Source organism: Aythya marila (assembly GCF_965140915.1).
Source record: "Aythya marila genome assembly, chromosome: 14".
Lineage (NCBI taxonomy): Eukaryota > Metazoa > Chordata > Aves > Anseriformes > Anatidae > Aythya > Aythya marila.
This window is the reverse complement of record NC_139055.1, coordinates 7,906,772-7,924,923: the sequence shown is the minus strand read 5'-3', so window position 1 is coordinate 7,924,923 and position 18,152 is coordinate 7,906,772. Positions and strand designations below refer to the sequence as shown.

General features: G+C 51.7%; 2 protein-coding genes across 2 annotated transcripts; both read left to right on the top strand.

The window, feature by feature from the left end:
* Positions 1–151: 151 nt before the first annotated feature.
* LOC309883669 (protocadherin gamma-A5-like) lies at positions 152–2,775 on the top strand (the record flags this gene model as incomplete). Its single annotated transcript, XM_082771932.1, has 1 exon — positions 152–2,775. Exon 1 carries the CDS (start codon positions 223–225, stop codon positions 2,773–2,775), a length of 2,553 nt encoding a protein of 850 aa, XP_082628058.1. The 5' UTR covers positions 152–222.
* Positions 2,776–10,898: 8,123 nt separating this feature from the next.
* Positions 10,899–17,360, top strand: LOC309883668 (protocadherin gamma-A5-like; the record flags this gene model as incomplete). Its single annotated transcript, XM_082771931.1, has 2 exons — positions 10,899–13,354; positions 17,355–17,360. Exons 1-2 carry the CDS (start codon positions 10,916–10,918, stop codon positions 17,358–17,360), a joined length of 2,445 nt encoding a protein of 814 aa, XP_082628057.1. The 5' UTR covers positions 10,899–10,915.
* Positions 17,361–18,152: the final 792 nt, after the last annotated feature.

The window sequence follows — 18,152 nt, the reverse complement described above, 5'->3', positions numbered from 1 at the left end:
CAGCCCGGCTCGCTCGCTGTATCGGCGGCCGTGCGGGCTGCGAGCGGCCCCGCGGTACGGAGCCGAGCTACAGAGAGGCGGAGGGACAGGCGACAGCGGGCGGCGACGGGGCCGGAGCCGGGGACGGGAACTGGAGCAAGTGTCTGATCCGGAGCCCTAGGCGAAGAGTCGAGCGGCGGGAGCTGTCGGCGGGCGTTCGTTGGCGGCGGGGCCGTGTCGGAGATGTGCGCGACGAGAGAAGGGCTCTGGGGCCGGAGGCAGCGAGCGCTGCTGTGCTGCGTGTTGGTGGCGGCGTGGGAGGCGGCGTGGGGGCAGCTGCGCTACTCGGTGCCCGAAGAGCTGCCCAAGGGCTCTTTCGTGGGCGACGTGGCCAAGGACCTGGCGCTGCAGCCGGCGACGATCCGCGACCGCGGCGCCCGAGTGGTGTCGGCAGATAGGACGCAGTATTTTGCTCTGCATGCGAACAGCGGCCACCTGGTGACGGCGGAGAGGCTAGATAGAGAGCAGCTGTGCGAGGGCGTGCAGCGATGCGTGCTGCGCTGTGAGGTGATCGTGGAGGGCGAGATGAAAGTTTACACGATCGAAGTGGAAATCACGGACATTAACGACAACGCACCCACCTTTAGCGAAATTCAGATTGAGGAAACGCTGAGCGAGACGACTGGACTCGGGACGCGTCTGCCCCTGTCTAAGGCTCATGACCAGGACGTGGGAGTGAATTCCCTGCAGAGCTACGAGCTGAGCGGCGACGAGCACTTCTCGCTGTCCGTGCAGGCGGGAGCCGACGGCGAGAAGCGTCCCGAGCTGGTGCTGGCCAAGGCGCTGGACCGGGAGGAGGCGGCGTTTCACGAGCTGGTGCTGAGGGCGAGCGACGGCGGCGAGCCGGCACGGACGGGCACGGCGCGCATCCGCGTGGTTGTGCTGGACGCCAACGACAACGCGCCCGTGTTCAGCCAGGCGGTGTACGCTGTGCGCGTGCCCGAAGACGTGCCCGTGGGCTCCACGCTCTTCACCCTCACGGCCACTGACGCCGACGATGGAATGAACGGGAACGTGAAATACTCATTTAAAGAGTTTTCCACGAAAGCATCGAAGATGTTTTACCTGGATCCCGAGACGGGATCGATCAGACTGTTGAGGAGCCTGGACTTCGAGGAAGGAGACTCCTATGATCTCCAAGTACAGGCTCGGGACGGCGGTGGCCTATCCGACACGGCTACGGTCTCGATCTCGGTGACCGACGTGAACGACAACGCGCCCGAGATTTCGGTACGGTCGGCGCTGAACGAGATCTCGGAGGACGCGCCTTCGGGGACGGTGGTGGCCCTGCTGCACGTGCAGGACCGCGACTCGGGCGCCAACGGCGAGGTGCGGTGCTCGCTGGTCGGCGACGTGCCGTTCCGTCTGCGGAGCTCGGTGGGCAGCTACTACAGCGTGGTGACGGCGCGGGAGCTGGACCGGGAGGAGGTGTCGGAGTACAACGTGACGGTGTGGGCGTCGGACGGCGGGTCGCCGTCGCTGCGCAGCAGCGCGGTGCTGGCGCTGCGCGTGCTGGACGTGAACGACAACGCGCCGGTGTTCGCGGAGGCGCGCTACAGCGCCCGTCTGCCCGAGAACAACGCCGAGGGCGCGCTGGTGCTGACGGTGCGGGCGTGGGACGCGGACTGGGGGCAGAACGCGCGCGTGCGCTACCGGCTGGCGGAGGGGCGCGTGCGGGGCGCGCCGCTGTCGTCCTACGTGTCGGTGCAGGCGGAGACGGGCGCGCTGTACGCGCTGCGCTCGTTCGACTACGAGGAGGTGCGCGAGGTGGGGCTGTGGGTGCGGGCGGAGGACGGCGGCGCGCCGGCGCTGAGCAGCAACGTGTCGGTGCGGCTGCTGATCGTGGACGAGAACGACAACGCGCCGCAGGTGCTGTACCCGCCGATGGCGGCGGCGGCGGCGTCGGGCGCGGGCTGGACGGGCGTGGAGCTGGCGCCGCGCTCGGCGGAGCCCGGCGCGCTGGTGGCCAAGGTGGTGGCGGTGGACGCGGACGCGGGGCAGAACGCGTGGCTGTCCTACGAGCTGGCCAAGGCGACGGAGCCGGGGCTGTTCCGCGTGGGGCTGCACAGCGGCGAGGTGCGCACGGCGCGCTCGCCGCTGGCCCGCGACGCGCCCAGGCACAGCCTGGTGGTGGTGGTGAAGGACCAGGGCCGGCCGGCGCTGTCGGCCACGGCCACGCTGACGGTGGTGCTGGCCGAGAGCGTGGCCGAGCTGCTGTCGGAGCTGGGCAGCGCGGCGGCGCCGGCCGAGCCCGGCGGCAGCCTGACGCGCTGGCTGGTGCTGGCCGTGGCGGCCGTGTCGTGCCTCTTCGTCGCCTTCCTGCTGCTGCTGCTGGCGCTGCGCCTGCGGCGCTGGCGCCGCTCGCAGCTGCTGCCGCCGGCCAGCGGCGCCTTGCGCGGCGTGCCGGCCTCGCACTTCGTGGGCATCGACGGCGTCCGCGCCTTCCTGCACTCCTACTCGCACGAGGTGTCGCTCACCGCCGACTCGCGCAAGAGCCAGCGGCGCTGGGCGGCCGACAGCTGCTGCAACACCCTCCCGGCGCGGCCGGCGCCCGACAAGGCCGCGCCGCTGCTCGGGGAAGACGCTGCCGGCGCCCGCGGCGCACCGCCCGACGCCCTCCCGGTGAGTCAGTCGCTCCGGACACGCGGACGCCCTCCGTCTCGGCGCTTGCCTCCCTTCCTGCTCATTGCCTTTCACTCCCCGCTTTCCTTCCCGGTCGGGGATGTTTGGTGCTGAGCAAAGCACAGCTTCATTAGGCAGTGGGTTTTGGGTAACTCTGAAAGATAATGTGGAATGTGGGACATGAGCGCGGGCTTTTGACATCAGCTCTGCTCCAGATGGACTCCTATTTTTTTCCCACATGCCAGGTGGTTGCTCCTTTCATTCCCTGACATGTATCATGCAGGATTTCCTTTTTGTCTTCACTTCTTTTTGCTTTTCTGAAAATTTACCGCTCTCATTCCTGAGTGGCCAGGTTTCCTTCTCAGCAAGGCACAGCTTTGTTTTGTATCAGGTTGTTGTCCTTTTTTGTGAAGGGAGCCAAATGTGGGCTCCACTGCCAGCGTTACAGATGTTGCGGAAGTCAGGAGACGAGGGGGTCTTTCCCTGCAACTCCGCTCTACATGATCTTCTAACTTTTTTCCCACTTATCTGCTGGTTGTTCCTTTCATCCCCTGGCATATATCATGCAGGTTTTTGTTTTGTTTTTCTTTCTTCTGTGTTCATGTACACTTGAGACTACCAGGAAGTTAAAAGGTAGCCTCCCAATAGCTCACATGCAGTAGTTTGCGCTTATCTTTAAATAAAATCTTAATGGCCAATATGTCATTTGGCTACTTCTCCTCCATACTTCCATACTCTAAGCAACTTTTCTGATGCTTCATGAAGATGGATTATGCAAAAAGATGTCTATATGAATCTGTGCTGCTGTTTTTGTGTGTGTGGTGGAATAATGGTCTGGGCAACGCGTCCTTTTAGTCTTCATCACTTGAATTTGTGTTGCAAAATATTTGGCTTGGTTAATGTTGTGTGAAGTGTGAGATTGGATTCTGTTTCTTGTCCTGCAGTTTTCACATACTTGCCTTCTTTGTTGTCAATGACAAAACGTGGCCTCATGTTCCCGAGAACCCTGAAAAGACTGGAAGATGTGTTATGAGTTGTTGGACTGGGGGAGCTGTTCCCATACACAGCATGAATATTTGCTGCAGTCGGCACAAAGTCTTTGATATCCTCATGTTTCCTTAAAATGTCACTGGATGAAATGCTCTTGATAGCTGCCTAAATATGGCTAGAATTTGGATATTGTGAATGGTGCAACTGAATGCTGTGAATGTAGAGCAAAGATGGTGAGTGGTTGAGTTTGAATGTGGAAAATATGTGGATCAGCAGTGATATTGTTTGGTCTGAGGTTTCATTTCATAATTTGTGCCAAGGCCGGCATCATTTATGCACCTTTTTCTCCTGGCTGTGCTTCCCGGAAGCACAATTTTAATTCTCCCTCGGTGTTCTGCTTCCCCTCACGATGTTCCAGAATGATAAGTCCTTATTAGCTCTTGAGATACAGTTCGAAGGTGATTAATGAGCGTGGTGCAACTGAATGCTGTAAATGTAGAGGAGTGAAGTTGGGACGTTGGTTCTGAATTTGAAGAGAATTTGTGATAAGTGGTGATATTGTTTGGGCAGTGGTACGATTTTATTGTGAATGCCAAATTCTGTAGCATATATTAAGTTTGATTTCATAATTTTGACAATGCCTGCAGCATAATTGACCATTTGATCCTGGTTTTGCTTTCCTGAAGGGCAAGGCTAATCCTCTGATGCCAAAATGTTCTGTACAAAAACTGTGTATGCAGAGGTATGATTCCTTAGTATAATACCCTCTAATACCTGTGAGAATCCTCTTTAGTCTACCCCTATCTGCATTGGGGTGTTGCGTTTCTTCCTAGTTGTAATTCCATTTTTAAGCATTTGTTTCAATGAAGGTTGTGCTTCATATTTCCCTTTTTTGAAAGGATTTTTACATTTGAAAATGCAAAGTTTGTATTGCAGCAAATCCTTGTCTCCCTTGAGAAGGTCTTATAAGCCATCTGGAGACAAGAGGTAGTGTATAAGGGAATTGCTCACTAGATTTATCATGAGAAAAGGCCCCATAGTAAGTCATTTACATTTATACTTTTGTTTTCATTTGAGATAAGCAGGGCATAGCATGGAAAAACTGATGAGAGTCGATGAGCTTGTCTTGCTATGATGTCCCTACTGTACAGTGCAGAGGAAGGCTTAAGACCTGAACCATTTCTTGGTGCTCTCGGGAGGTGTTTCCCTGCATGCAGAGAAGACCATGCCATCTTTCCTGTGAATTTCTGTACCACACTTTCTCTTTGAATGCTTTTTTTGCTTGTCTGATTTTATCTTTTCCTGGTCTTTTGTCTACATGGATAGGCTAAGTTATGAGTAACAGCATAGCTGTGTTGAGGAATGTGATATGCTTTTATGGGCCTCGCTCTGGGGAGGGAATAGGTGGAATTTTCCTTTCCATGTTAGAATATCTGGAAGGCAAGATGCATCTTTCAACCCATTCAGCACTTGCTATTCTTGGTAACAGAAAATTCCAATAGTGAATTCTAATAATGAACGAGAATGCCTGCGCGGTGTTTTAGTGAATTGGGATGGTCTTGAAACAATATTCAAGGACCTCATGTTTCACTTAGCTGCTTTTCCTTTCTTTTCTGTGCAACTGTTCTCTTGTTGCATGAAGATGGTTTGAGCATAGAAATGTCTATGTATTCTTCTGTGCTGCTGTTTCAGTGTGTGTGGTGGAATAATGGCCTAGGTAACATGTCTTTTTAGGCTTTAGTTTGTGCTGCATAATATTTGACTAGGATTTAAAATGTTGCTTGAAGTTTGAGATCGGATTCTTGTCCTATTTTCTTGTTCCTTTTCTGAGCTTTCCATATTTTTGCTTTGTTTGTTTTCAATGACAAAATGCCAGAGAACCCTGAAAAGACTGAAAGATCTGTTTTGATTTATAGGAGTGGGAGAGCTGTTTCCATTCCCAGTGTGACTGTTTAGTGCTGTCAGGACAGTCTTTAATATCCTCATGTTTCCTTAAAATGTCATTGGATGAAATGCTCTTGCCAGTGGCCTTAATATGGCTAGAAGTTGGATGTTGTGAGTGGTGCAAATGAATGCTCTGAATGCAGAGCAAAGATGTTGAGTGGAATTTTGGTTCGTTTGTTTCTTTTTGGTTTTATTGTGTTGTTGTTGTTCTTGTTTGTTTGTTTGTTTTTGTTTTTTGAATGTGGAAAACCAGTAGCTCAGCAGTGATATCGTTCAGTCAAAGGTTTGACTTCCTAATTTGTGCCAATTCCTGCAGCATTTATGCACCATTTTATCCTGGTTTTCTTTCCCTGAAAGGCAACTTTAAATATCTGGTAATAAAATGCTTTGCAGAAAAACTGTGTATGTGGTGTTATGATGCCTGTGTATTATGTCTTATAATACCTGTGAGAATGCTCATTATTTACTCCTATTTATTGTAACTTTGTGCCAAAGAGTTTCTTCATAACTATAATTCCATTTGCAGGTCTTTGTTTTCAGGAAGGTTGTGCTTCATATTTCCCTTTTCTGGCTAGGACCTTTATATTTGAAAATGCAGAGTTTGTACTGCAGCAAGTCCTTATCTGCCTTGAGAAGGTCCTATCAGCCATCTGGAGACAAATATTTGTGTATATGGGAAATGAAACAGAAGCTGAAGCTGAATCTGTCTTCATTGGTTACGAGATGTGGCATGAGAAAGGTCCCCATATTAAGGCCTTTCCTTTTTCAGTTTCATATTCATTGACTATGAGCAGGCCACATCATGGAAAATCAGATGACAGCTGATGAACATTTCTTAAAATGAAGTCCAGATGAATTTTCTAGGGCTTATCTTGCAGCTTAAAACCTCAGTTTTTTGCTTGCACTTAAAACCATCTCTTGATGGTTTAGAGAGGCCTTTTCCAGTGCAGAGAGAAGTGTGTGGCCCATGTCCAGTGATTTTCTCTACCACACTTTCTTTTTGAATGCTTCTTGTCGTGGTTCCGCTCGAGTGGGCAGCCGCGCTCCACCACAGCCGCTCTCTCACTCCCCCTCCTCAAAGAGGAATGGGGAGAAAATATGTGAAAAAGGGCTCAAGGGTTGAGATAAGGACGAGAAAATCACGCAATAATTGTTGTAACGGGCAAAACAGACTCGGCATAAGGAGATAGTAAGATTTATTGCCTATTACTAACAAGCGAGAGAAGTGAGAAAACAAAGGAAAAAGCAAACCAAAAGCACCTTCCCCCCCATCCACCCTCTTCCACCTCCTCCCCCCGAGCGGCGCAGGGGAACGGGGGAATGGGGGTTATGGTCAGTCTACAGCACTTCTTCTCTGCCGCTCCTTCTCAGTCACTCTCGTCCCCTGTGCTGTGGGGTCCCACCCACGGGATGCAGTCCTTGATGAACTGATCCAGCGTGGGCTTCCCACAGGCAGCAGCTCTTCCAGAACTGCTCCAGATATGGGTCCGTACCACGGGGTCCATCCCTCAGGAGAAAACTGCTCCAACCTGGCTCCCCTACAGGCAGCAGCTCCTGCCAGGTCACCTGCTCCTGCGTGGGCTCCTCTCCATGGGCTACAGGTCTGGCCCGGAATCTGCTCCGGCAGGGGTCTTCCACAGGCAGCAGCCTCTGTCGGTGCAGGGCCACCTGCTCCACCGTGGTCTCCTCCATGGGCTGCAGTGTGGAACCCTGCTCCACCGTGGTACTCCATGGGCTGCAGGGGGACATCCTGCTTCACCATGGTCCTCACCACAGGCCGCAGGGGACTTCTGCTCCGGCGCCTGGAGCACCTCTCCCCCTCCCTCTACACTGACCTTGGCACCTGCAAGGCTGTTCTCTCACTCCTGGCTGCTGTCTGGCGCAGCGTTTTTTTCCCTGTCTTAAATATGCTCTCACAGAGGCGCAAACAACATCGCTTATTGGCTCAGATCTGGAAAACAATGGGGCCCTTCCCAAACATGGGGCAGCTTCTAGATCTTTCTCACAGAAACCACCCCTATGGCTCCCTGCTACCAAAACCTTGCCATGTAAACCCACTACACTTCTTTGTACTGCTGGTCCAATATTTTCTTTTCCTGGTGTTTCTTCCCTGCATGTAGTTTATGTTATCAGTAGCAGCATAGCTTTGTTGGGGAATGTGTTATGTGTCCATGTGCCTTGGCTATGTTAGCCAGTAGGTGTGTATTTCATCAAAATCAGAGCTCTTGTGGAAGACTGGAGGTACCAGGGTGTTTGTGTGTTCTCCTTTTTTTTTTTGTCTAGGTAGTGGATGTAAAAATTACTTTAGTAGAAGAGGCATGTCTCCGCGGAACAGCGCATATACTTAAAGCAGAGGGACATTTCCTTAGTGATGTATTGAAGAAGACCAGTCTTTGTTGCAGAAAGAATCCTATCTTTCTCTTATCTCTTTAGGAGGCTTTAGATATTTGCAGAGAAATGTAGCTCCCTTCATGGTATACTTTGAAGGTGTGCTTGTACATTGTGCGTGAGATTGGGAAAAGGTTTGTGGAACTTTTCATTTGGAGAAATTTGCTTGCACATTGTGAGGGTGAAAGAAAAGCGTTGAAGTTATGAAGGTTTGAGGTAACGTTGTGGGAATGTTGTGTGAGTGGCTGTAGAAGGGCTGGTGGTTCTTTCTCTGCTCGTTTTAGTTATTCCATTCCCCACAAAGCTGTGGTTTACGCTCTTTGAAGTCTATCTGCTCAATAGGTTTTCCCTGAGAAATGTTATTGATATTATTGGGATCTTTTGAAGAGCCTTCTGTAGAATTCATCCCCTACTGTCTACCTTATGTGGTCTACTAGTATGAATACTGAAAAATAACTAAATATAAAAAATATCAATGTGTATAAACTAGCTGCATAACATTTATTTTCTTCACAATGTTAGGTCATGTTAATGTAGTGGAAAGAAATGTCTTTAGAGCTGTCCATGGTATAGTCTCTGTGCACGTTGTGAAGAAGTGGGCTGGGCAATTGGTCTTTTAATGAAGTCCTTCTGCCTGTTATGAATAGGGAAGGCAAACATAACAGCTGGGAGTAGTTCAAGAATTCTTTGTGTGTGACGTTCTCTTGGTGGAAAGAGGAGCTATGGACAGTGACCTCTCAAGAATGGAGCTGGAAGTAGCTTTCATAACAGACGTGCTATGACAACAGCTGTGTTCCTAGTATCCTGGAATCATTTAGGTTGGAAAAGAGCTCTTAGATCATCTAGCCCAACATTTACCCTAGCACTGCCAAGTCTACTGTTAAACCACATCACTAAGCTCTCCATCTGCACATCTCTGAAGACCTCCAATATTGGTGACTCAACTACATTGATGGGCAACCTTGCTGAATACTTCAAAATCTTTTCAGTGAAACACAATTCCATAATATCCAATGTAAACCTCTACTGCAGCAATCTGAGGCCATTTCCTATTGTTTTATCACATGGTTCTTGGCAACAGGCTGATTCGCACTTTGCTGTAGCCCCCCTTTAAGGTAATTGTAGAACACGATAAGATCTGCCCTGAGCCTCCTTTTCTGTAGACTAAACAACCCCATCTCCATCAGCCGCTCCTAATGAGATCTGTTCTCTAGACCCTTCAACAGTGAGGGGTCCAAAACTGATCACGTATTTGAGGTGCAGCCTCACGAGAGCCGAGTACAGAGGGACAATCATTTTCATAGTCCTGCTGGGTGGACTATTTCTGATACAAGTCCAGATGCTGCTGGATCTCTCGTCCGTACTGCTGGTTATTGATCAATACTTGGTGGTTGCTTATGGACAGCCAGCTTTTCAGCCAGTCTTCTTCCCCCAGCCTGTAGCACTGCATGGGATTGCTGTGACCCAAACAAAGGACCCGTCACTTAGCCTTCTGGCCCCATAGACTTGCATATGTCTAAGTAGTTTATCAGGTTGCTGACCCTTTCCTCGTGGATTATGAGGTCTTCATTCTGCTTCCTGTCCCTATCTAGCAGGTAGTCAGGGGATGGGGTACCCAGAGAAAAATAGGTCTTGTTGCTAAAGACTATGACCAAAAGACATTGGGGCGATCATCTCTTGTCACTGTGTTTCCCCTCCACATCCACTAATGGATGGAGCTTGTCTTTGGTCCTCCTTTTCTAGTTTTTGTATTTATAAAATCATTTTCGATGTCTTTAAGACCAATAGCCAGCTTGAGTTCCAGCTGGGCTTTGGCCCTTCTAATTTTCACCGCACACAGTCTGAAACATCTCCTGAGGAATGGAAGTACATCCCTTGAATTTCATTCTATCTACTGTTGAGGCAAATTAAAAAAAAAAAAAAAATCTGTAGAGTGACAGTGAAGTCCTTCATTTGTGCAATTTTCACATTTTTGCCTTGTTTGCTGTGAACTGGGCCTAAATGTGGCAGAGACCCCTAAAAGGACTGGAAGATCTACTAGAAAAGAACTTCTTTGATATACCTCTCTTTCAGTAAAGTGTCAGAGAATTATATGCCCTTTTCTTTCTGGTCTCACCTATGGTGAGAAGTGGTATGTTGTCCATGATGCAGATAAAGACTGTGACTGCAGAGTAGAAAAGGTGAGAGGCAGGCTTAGAGCCTGGGAAATAGTTGGATCAGTGTGTCTTTGGCTGGGGAATGCTCTGGTTTCATGCCTGATGCCAAGGGCTATGCCATTTCTGTTCTGATCATGGTGTCCCTCTCTTTAGAGGCAATGATGTTTTCCTGAGAATAAAGTATTTGGCAGAAAGTGCCTATGGAGTAGAAGTCTCTGAGTTGAAAGGGTGCAGACTGGAGTCACCACCATTTGTGAAGTCAAAGAAGAGCAGAAGGGTACTGTGGGAGCAGGTGTTACATGAAAGCAATAATCTGGAACTGTAACTGATGCCAAGTACTGATGTAGTAAGTGGTAGCCATGAACGTTAATGCTGACTGTGTAGAATGAGATCCAGTGATTCAGCATGACAGAATCAGGAAAATATGGTTTCCGCGGAAGAGGCAGGTCGGTGGCGCTCCCTGTGAGCCGTGCGTGCAGTGCCGGGCGGAGGCTGCGGGCGCCGCTGTTCACCACGGAGGAGAGGAGAGGAAGGAGCGGAGCGCTGCAGCCAGCCCCGCCCGCTGCAGCCCGGCTCGCTCGCTCGCTGTGTCGGCGGCCGTGCGGGCTGCGAGTGGCCTCGCGGTACGGAGCCGAGCTACAGAGAGTCGGAGGGGCTGACCAAATCGGCCGGTGGCGGAGCCGGAGCCAAAGCGGGACGGAATCGGAAGCCGAAGCTAGACCCTGATCCGGAGCTGCAGACGGAGCTGGAGGAGTGGCGGCGGGGCCGTGTCGGAGATGTGCGCACCGAGAGAAGGGCGCTGGGGCCGGAGGCAGCGAGCGCTGCTGTGCTGCGTGTTGGTGGCGGCGTGGGAGGCGGCGTGGGGGCAGCTGCGCTACTCGGTGCCCGAGGAGCTGCCCAAGGGCTCTTTCGTGGGCGACGTGGCCAAGGACCTGGCGCTGCAGCCGGCGGCGCTCCGCGATCGCGGCGCCCGAGTGGTGTCGGCAGATAGGACGCAGTATTTTGCTCTGCATGCGAACAGCGGCCACCTGGTGACGGCGGAGAGGCTAGATAGAGAGCAGCTGTGCGAGGGCGTGCAGCGATGCGTGCTGCGCTGTGAGGTGATCGTGGAGGGGGAGATGAAAGTTTACGAGATCGAAGTGGAAATCACGGACATTAACGACAACGCACCCAGCTTTGGGGAAGGAGAAAATGAAGTGAGAATGAGCGAGATGACACCTCTCGGGTCCCGGTTTTCCCTGGCCGAGGCTCACGACCCGGACGTGGGAGTGAATTCCCTGCAGAGCTACGAGCTGAGCGGCGACGAGCACTTCTCGCTGTCCGTGCAGGCGGGAGCCGACGGCGAGAAGCGTCCCGAGCTGGTGCTGGCCAAGGCGCTGGACCGGGAGGAGGCGGCGTTTCACGAGCTGGTGCTGAGGGCGAGCGACGGCGGCGAGCCGGCACGGACGGGCACGGCGCGCATCCGCGTGTCTGTGCTGGACGCCAACGACAACGCGCCCGTGTTCAGCCAGGCGGTGTACGCTGTGCGCGTGCCCGAGGACGTGCCCGTGGGCTCTACCCTGCTCACCCTCACGGCCACCGACGCCGACGAGGAACTTTACGGCAAAGTGAAATACTCATTTAAAGGGGTTTCCAAGAAATTCTCTAAGATCTTCCACCTGAATCCCGAGACGGGATCGATCAGACTGTTGAGGAGCCTGGACTTCGAGGAAGGCGACTCCTACAAAATGGAGGTACAGGCACAAGATGCTGGAGAGCTTTTCGACACGGCTACGGTCTCGGTCTCGGTGACCGACGTGAACGACAACGCGCCTGAGATTTCGGTGCGGTCGGCGCTGAGCGAGATCTCGGAGGACGCGCCGTCGGGGACGGTGGTGGCCCTGCTGCACGTGCAGGACCGCGACTCGGGCGCCAACGGCGAGGTGCGGTGCTCGCTGGTCGGCGACGTGCCGTTCCGTCTGCGGAGCTCGGTGGGTAGCTACTACAGCGTGGTGACGGCGCGGGAGCTGGACCGGGAGGAGGTGTCGGAGTACAACGTGACGGTGTGGGCGTCGGACGGCGGGTCGCCGTCGCTGCGCAGCAGCGCGGTGCTGGCGCTGCGCGTGCTGGACGTGAACGACAACGCGCCGGTGTTCGCGGAGGCGCGCTACAGCGCCCGTCTGCCCGAGAACAACGCCGAGGGCGCGCTGGTGCTGACGGTGCGGGCGTGGGACGCGGACTGGGGGCAGAACGCGCGCGTGCGCTACCGGCTGGCGGAGGGGCGCGTGCGGGGCGCGCCGCTGTCGTCCTACGTGTCGGTGCAGGCGGAGACGGGCGCGCTGTACGCGCTGCGCTCGTTCGACTACGAGGAGGTGCGCGAGGTGGGGCTGTGGGTGCGGGCGGAGGACGGCGGCGCGCCGGCGCTGAGCAGCAACGTGTCGGTGCGGCTGCTGATCGTGGACGAGAACGACAACGCGCCGCAGGTGCTGTACCCGCCGATGGCGGCGGCGGCGGCGTCGGGCGCGGGCTGGACGGGCGTGGAGCTGGCGCCGCGCTCGGCGGAGCCCGGCGCGCTGGTGGCCAAGGTGGTGGCGGTGGACGCGGACGCGGGGCAGAACGCGTGGCTGTCCTACGAGCTGGCCAAGGCGACGGAGCCGGGGCTGTTCCGCGTGGGGCTGCACAGCGGCGAGGTGCGCACGGCGCGCTCGCCGCTGGCCCGCGACGCGCCCAGGCACAGCCTGGTGGTGGTGGTGAAGGACCAGGGCCGGCCGGCGCTGTCGGCCACGGCCACGCTGACGGTGGTGCTGGCCGAGAGCGTGGCCGAGCTGCTGTCGGAGCTGGGCAGCGCGGCGGCGCCGGCCGAGCCCGGCGGCAGCCTGACGCGCTGGCTGGTGCTGGCCGTGGCGGCCGTGTCGTGCCTCTTCGTCGCCTTCCTGCTGCTGCTGCTGGCGCTGCGCCTGCGGCGCTGGCGCCGCTCGCAGCTGCTGCCGCCGGCCAGCGGCGCCTTGCGCGGCGTGCCGGCCTCGCACTTCGTGGGCATCGACGGCGTCCGCGCCTTCCTGCACTCCTACTCGCACGAGGTGTCGCTCACCGCCGACTCGCGCAAGAGCCAGCGGCGCTGGGCGGCCGACAGCTGCTGCAACACCCTCCCGGCGCGGCCGGCGCCCGACAAGGCCGCGCCGCTGCTCGGGGAAGACGCTGCCGGCGCCCGCGGCGCACCGCCCGACGCCCTCCCGGTGAGTCAGTCGCTCCGGACACGCGGACGCCCTCCGTCTCGGCGCTTGCCTCCCTTCCTGCTCATTGCCTTTCCTTCGGTGTTCTGCTTCCCCTTACGATGTTCCAGAATGATAAGCCCTTATTAGCTGTTGAGATACAGTTGGAAGGAGAATACTGAGAGTGGTGCAACTGAATGCTGTAAACGTAGCGGAGTGGTGTTGGGACGTCGGTTCTGAATTTCAAAAGAATGTGTGATAAGTGGTGATATTGTTTGGACAGTGGTACGATTTTATTGTGGTTGGCAGTTTCTTTAGCATGTTTGATTTTATAATTTTGAGAATGCCTGCAGCATTTTTGACCATTTGTTCCTGGTTTTAATGTCCTGAAAGGCAACGCTAATCCTCTGATACCAAAATGCTCTGTACAAAACTGTGTATGTAGAGGTATGATTCCTTAGTATAATACCTTCTAATACCTTTGAAAATCCTCATTAGTCTACCCCTGTCTGCATTGGGGTGTAGCGTTTCTTCCTAGTTGTAATTCCATTTTCAAGCCTTTGTTTTCAGGAAGGTTGTGCTTCATATGTTCCTTTTCTGGTTAGGGCTTTTACATTTGCAAATGCGACTTTTGAATTGCAGCAAATATTTATCTTCTTTGAGAAGGTCCAGTCAGCCACCAGACAACAAAATTTTATGTATAATGGGAAGAAATAGAAGCTCAATGTTATAAGTAGATGAGGCATGTCTCTGTGGAACAACAATTACACTTAAAGCAGAGGGATATTTCGTTACTGCTGTATTTACGAAGACCCAGTCTTTGTTGCAGAAAGAATCCTCTCTGTCCCTTATCCCTTTTTAGGAGGCTTTAGATACTTGCAGAGAAATGTAGCTCCCTTCATGGTATACTTTGAAGGTGTGCTTGTACATGGTGCGTGAGATTGGGAAAACTTTTGTTGAACTTTTCCTTTGGTGAGATTTGCTTGCAAATTCTGATGGTGAAAAAAAGCATTGAAGTTATGAAGGTTTGAGGTGACGTGCTGGGGGAATTTTGTGTGAGAAGTTGTAGAAAGGCTGGTGGTCCTTTCTCTGCTTGTTTTAGTTATTCCATTCCCCACAAAGCTGTGGTTTACGCTCTTTGAAGTCTGTCTGCTCAATAAGTTTTGCCTGAGAAATGTTACTGAGGTTTCTGGGATCTTTGGGAGAGCGTTCTTGAGAATTCATCCCCTACTGTCTACCTTATGTGGTCTACTACTGATGCAGGAAGAACGGCTGAAAGCAGAACAGACACCAGTATGGTCAGATCATGCTCCATTTTATTACTCGAATAGCCTGACTCTTATACTGAACTTAACAGGGTTGAATAGTGTCTTACACAAGATTATTGGTCAAAAGCACGCAGACAAACAAGTACAAGAAAACAACCCCATTGTGATTAGCAGTCATGTAGACCTTGTCCTTGAAGCCAGCTGCTGGCAACAATATTTCTCTAAATACCTCATTTGGGCGAAGTGGAAACACGGTCATGGGAACTTCTCATAGTCGTTCCTGGTAGCTTGGTTTGTTCAGTTGCAGCAAGCCATGGGATCTTTACTGTTTCAAAAATCCCCCAAAATACTACTATGAATAAAGAAAAATATCTAAATAAAAAAAATATCAAAGTGTATAAACTAGCTGCATAACATTTATTGTCTTCACAATGTTAGGTCATGTTAATGTAGTGGAAAGAAATGTCTTTAGAGCTGTCCACGGTATAGTCTCTGTGCACGTTGTGAAGAAGTGGGCTGGGCAATTGGTCTTTTAATGAAGTCCTTCTGCCTGTTATGAATAGGGAAGGCAAACATAACAGCTGGGAGTAGTTCAAGAATTCTTTGTGTGTGACGTTCTCTTGGTGGAAAGAGGAGCTATGGACAGTGACCTCTCAAGAATGGAGCTGGAAGTAGCTTTCATAACAGACGTGCTATGACAACAGCTGTGTTCCTAGTATCCTGGAATCATTTAGGTTGGAAAAGAGCTCTTAGATCATCTAGCCCAACATTTACCCTAGCACTGCCAAGTCTACTGTTAAACCACATCACTAAGCTCTCCATCTGCACATCTCTGAAGACCTCCAATATTGGTGACTCAACTACATTGATGGGCAGCCTTGCTGAATATTTTACAACTTTTTCAGTGAAACACATTTTCCTAATATCCAATGTAAACCTCTACTGCAGCAATCTGAGGCCATTTCCTATTGTTTAATCACATGGTTCTTGGCAACAGGCTGATTCGCACTTTCCTGTAGCCCCCCTTTAAGGTAATTGTAGAACACGATAAGATCTGCCCTGAGCCTCCTTTTCTGTAGACTAAACAACCTCATCTCCATCAGCCACTCCTAATGAGACCTGTTCTCTAGACCCTTCAACAGCTCCGTTGCCCTGCTTTGACCTGCTTCAGCACCTCAGTAACCTTCCTGTAGTGAGGGGTCCAAAACTGATCACAGTATTTGAGGTGCAGCCTCACGAGAGCCGAGTACAGAGGGACAATCATTTTTATAGTCCTGCTGGGTGGACTATTTCTGATACAAGTCCGGATGCTGCTGGATCTCTCGTCCATACTGCTGGCTATTGACCGATATTCGGAGGTGGCTTTCAGCCAGCCAGCTTTTGAGCCAGTCTTCTTCCCCCAGCCTGTAGCACTGCATGGGATTGCTGTGACCCAAAGGACCCGTCACTTAGCCTTCTGGCCCCATAGACTTGCATCTGTCTAAGTAGTTATCAGGTTGCTGACCCTTTTCTCGTGGATTATAAGGTCTTCATTCTGCTTCCTGTCCCTATCTAGCAGGTAGTCAGGGGATGGGGTACCCAGAGAAAAATAGGTCTTGTTCCTAAAAACTGACACGAAAAACACATTAGGGAGATCATCTCTTGTCACAGTGTTTCACCTCCACATGCAATAACGGATGGGTCTTTTCTTTGGTCCTCCTTTTCTTGTTTATGTATTTATAAAATCATTTTTGATGTCTTTAAGACCAATAGCCAGCTTGAGCTCCGGCTGGGCTTTGGCACTTCTAGTTTTCACCGCACACAGCCTGAAACATCTCCTGAGGAATGGAAGTACATCCCTTGAATTTCATTCTATCTAATGTTGAGGCAGATTTTTAAAAAAACAAGTTCTGTAGAGTGACAGTGAAGTCCTTCATTTGTGCAATTTTCACATTTTTGCCTTGTTTGCTGTGAACTGGGCTTGAATGTGGCAGAGACCACTAAAAAGTCTGGAAGATCTACTAGAAAAGAACTACTTTGATATATCTCTCTTTCAGTGTCAGAGAATTATAGTTGTCAGAGAATTATATGCCATTTTCCTTCTGCTCTTACCAATGGTGAGAAGTAGGATGTTGTCCATGATGCAAATAAAGACTGTGACTGCAGAGTAGAAAGGGTAATAGGCAGGCTTAGAGCCTGGAAAATAGTTGGATCAGTGTGTCTTTGGCTGGGGAATGCTTTGGTTTTATGCCTGATGCCAAGGGCTATGCCATTTCTGTTCTGATCATGGTGTCCCTCTCTTTAGAGGCAATGATGCTTCCCTGGGAATAAAGTATTTGGCAGAAAGTGCCTATGGAGTAGAGGTCTCTGAGTTGAAAGGGTGCAGACTGGAGTCAACACTATTTATGAAGGTGAAGTCAAAGAAGAGCAGAAGGGTACTGTGGGAGCAGGTGTTCCATGAAAGCAATAATCTAGGGCTGTAACTGATGCCAAGTACTGATGTAATAACCATTAGCCATGAATGTGAATGCTGACTGTGTAGAATGAGTTCCAGCGATTCAGCATGACAGAATCATGAAAATATGATTGATGCTTAAATGCTCGAGATATTTCATGGTCTTCCATTGGCTTTTTCTCAAATGAATGTAGTGGATGTGTTTGATAAGTGATGCCAAATTCTGCCCTCATCTTACACCTCTGAGTACACTGGCATGCTCATGTCCCATAGTTCTCTGATACGTTCAAAGTGAATGCCCTGGGGTTTTCTTCTGTTTTAGGGGTAGGCATTTTTCTGGAAAACCGTTTAAGTGAATGGAAGCTAGAAAAGCATCTTCTGCTGTTGTGATCTCCTGGATTGCAATTATAGTGGAGGAAACTGGTCAGAGGCGAGTGCGCAGACTGTTTTGCTAAATAACAGGGATGTGGAGAGTGCCCAGGCTTCTCAGGGAGCTGATCGGACCTGTTGGTTCCTTGATGCTGCATATATACAGCGAGAACTGTTTTATATCAGTTGTTGACATTGGAACGATGGCACAAATTATCAACAAATGTAAGATTCAAATGAATATAAAGTATTAGAAAGACAAGGAAATACTCATTCAAGAAGGACTGCAGAAACGATCTCTGAAAGTCCTTGAAGTGACTGTCCTGCACAAATGGTGTAAGGGCGATAATTACTCTGAGGTCAAATTAAAACGTATAATTTTACCTGCCATGCAGTAGAACTAAGATATCAAGCAGAGGACACTACCTTCATTGTGATCATGACCACGCTGAAGACCAGAATGAATTCGATGTTCTCCTCGAAGAAGAGAAGTCGTTCCGGAAGCAAACGCATCGACTCAAGGTCGTGTCGCTGGGGAATGTGCCGTGGAGCCGTGTCCGCGGGGACCGAAGGTTTCCGCGAAAGAGGCAGGGCGGCGGCGCTCGGTGTGAGCCGTGCGTGCAGTGCCGGGCGGAGGCTGCGGGCGCCGCTGTTCACCACGGAGGAGAGGAGAGGAAGGAGCGGAGCGCTGCAGCCAGCCCCGCCCGCTGCAGCCCGGCTCGCTCGCTCGCTGTGTCGGCGGCCGTGCGGG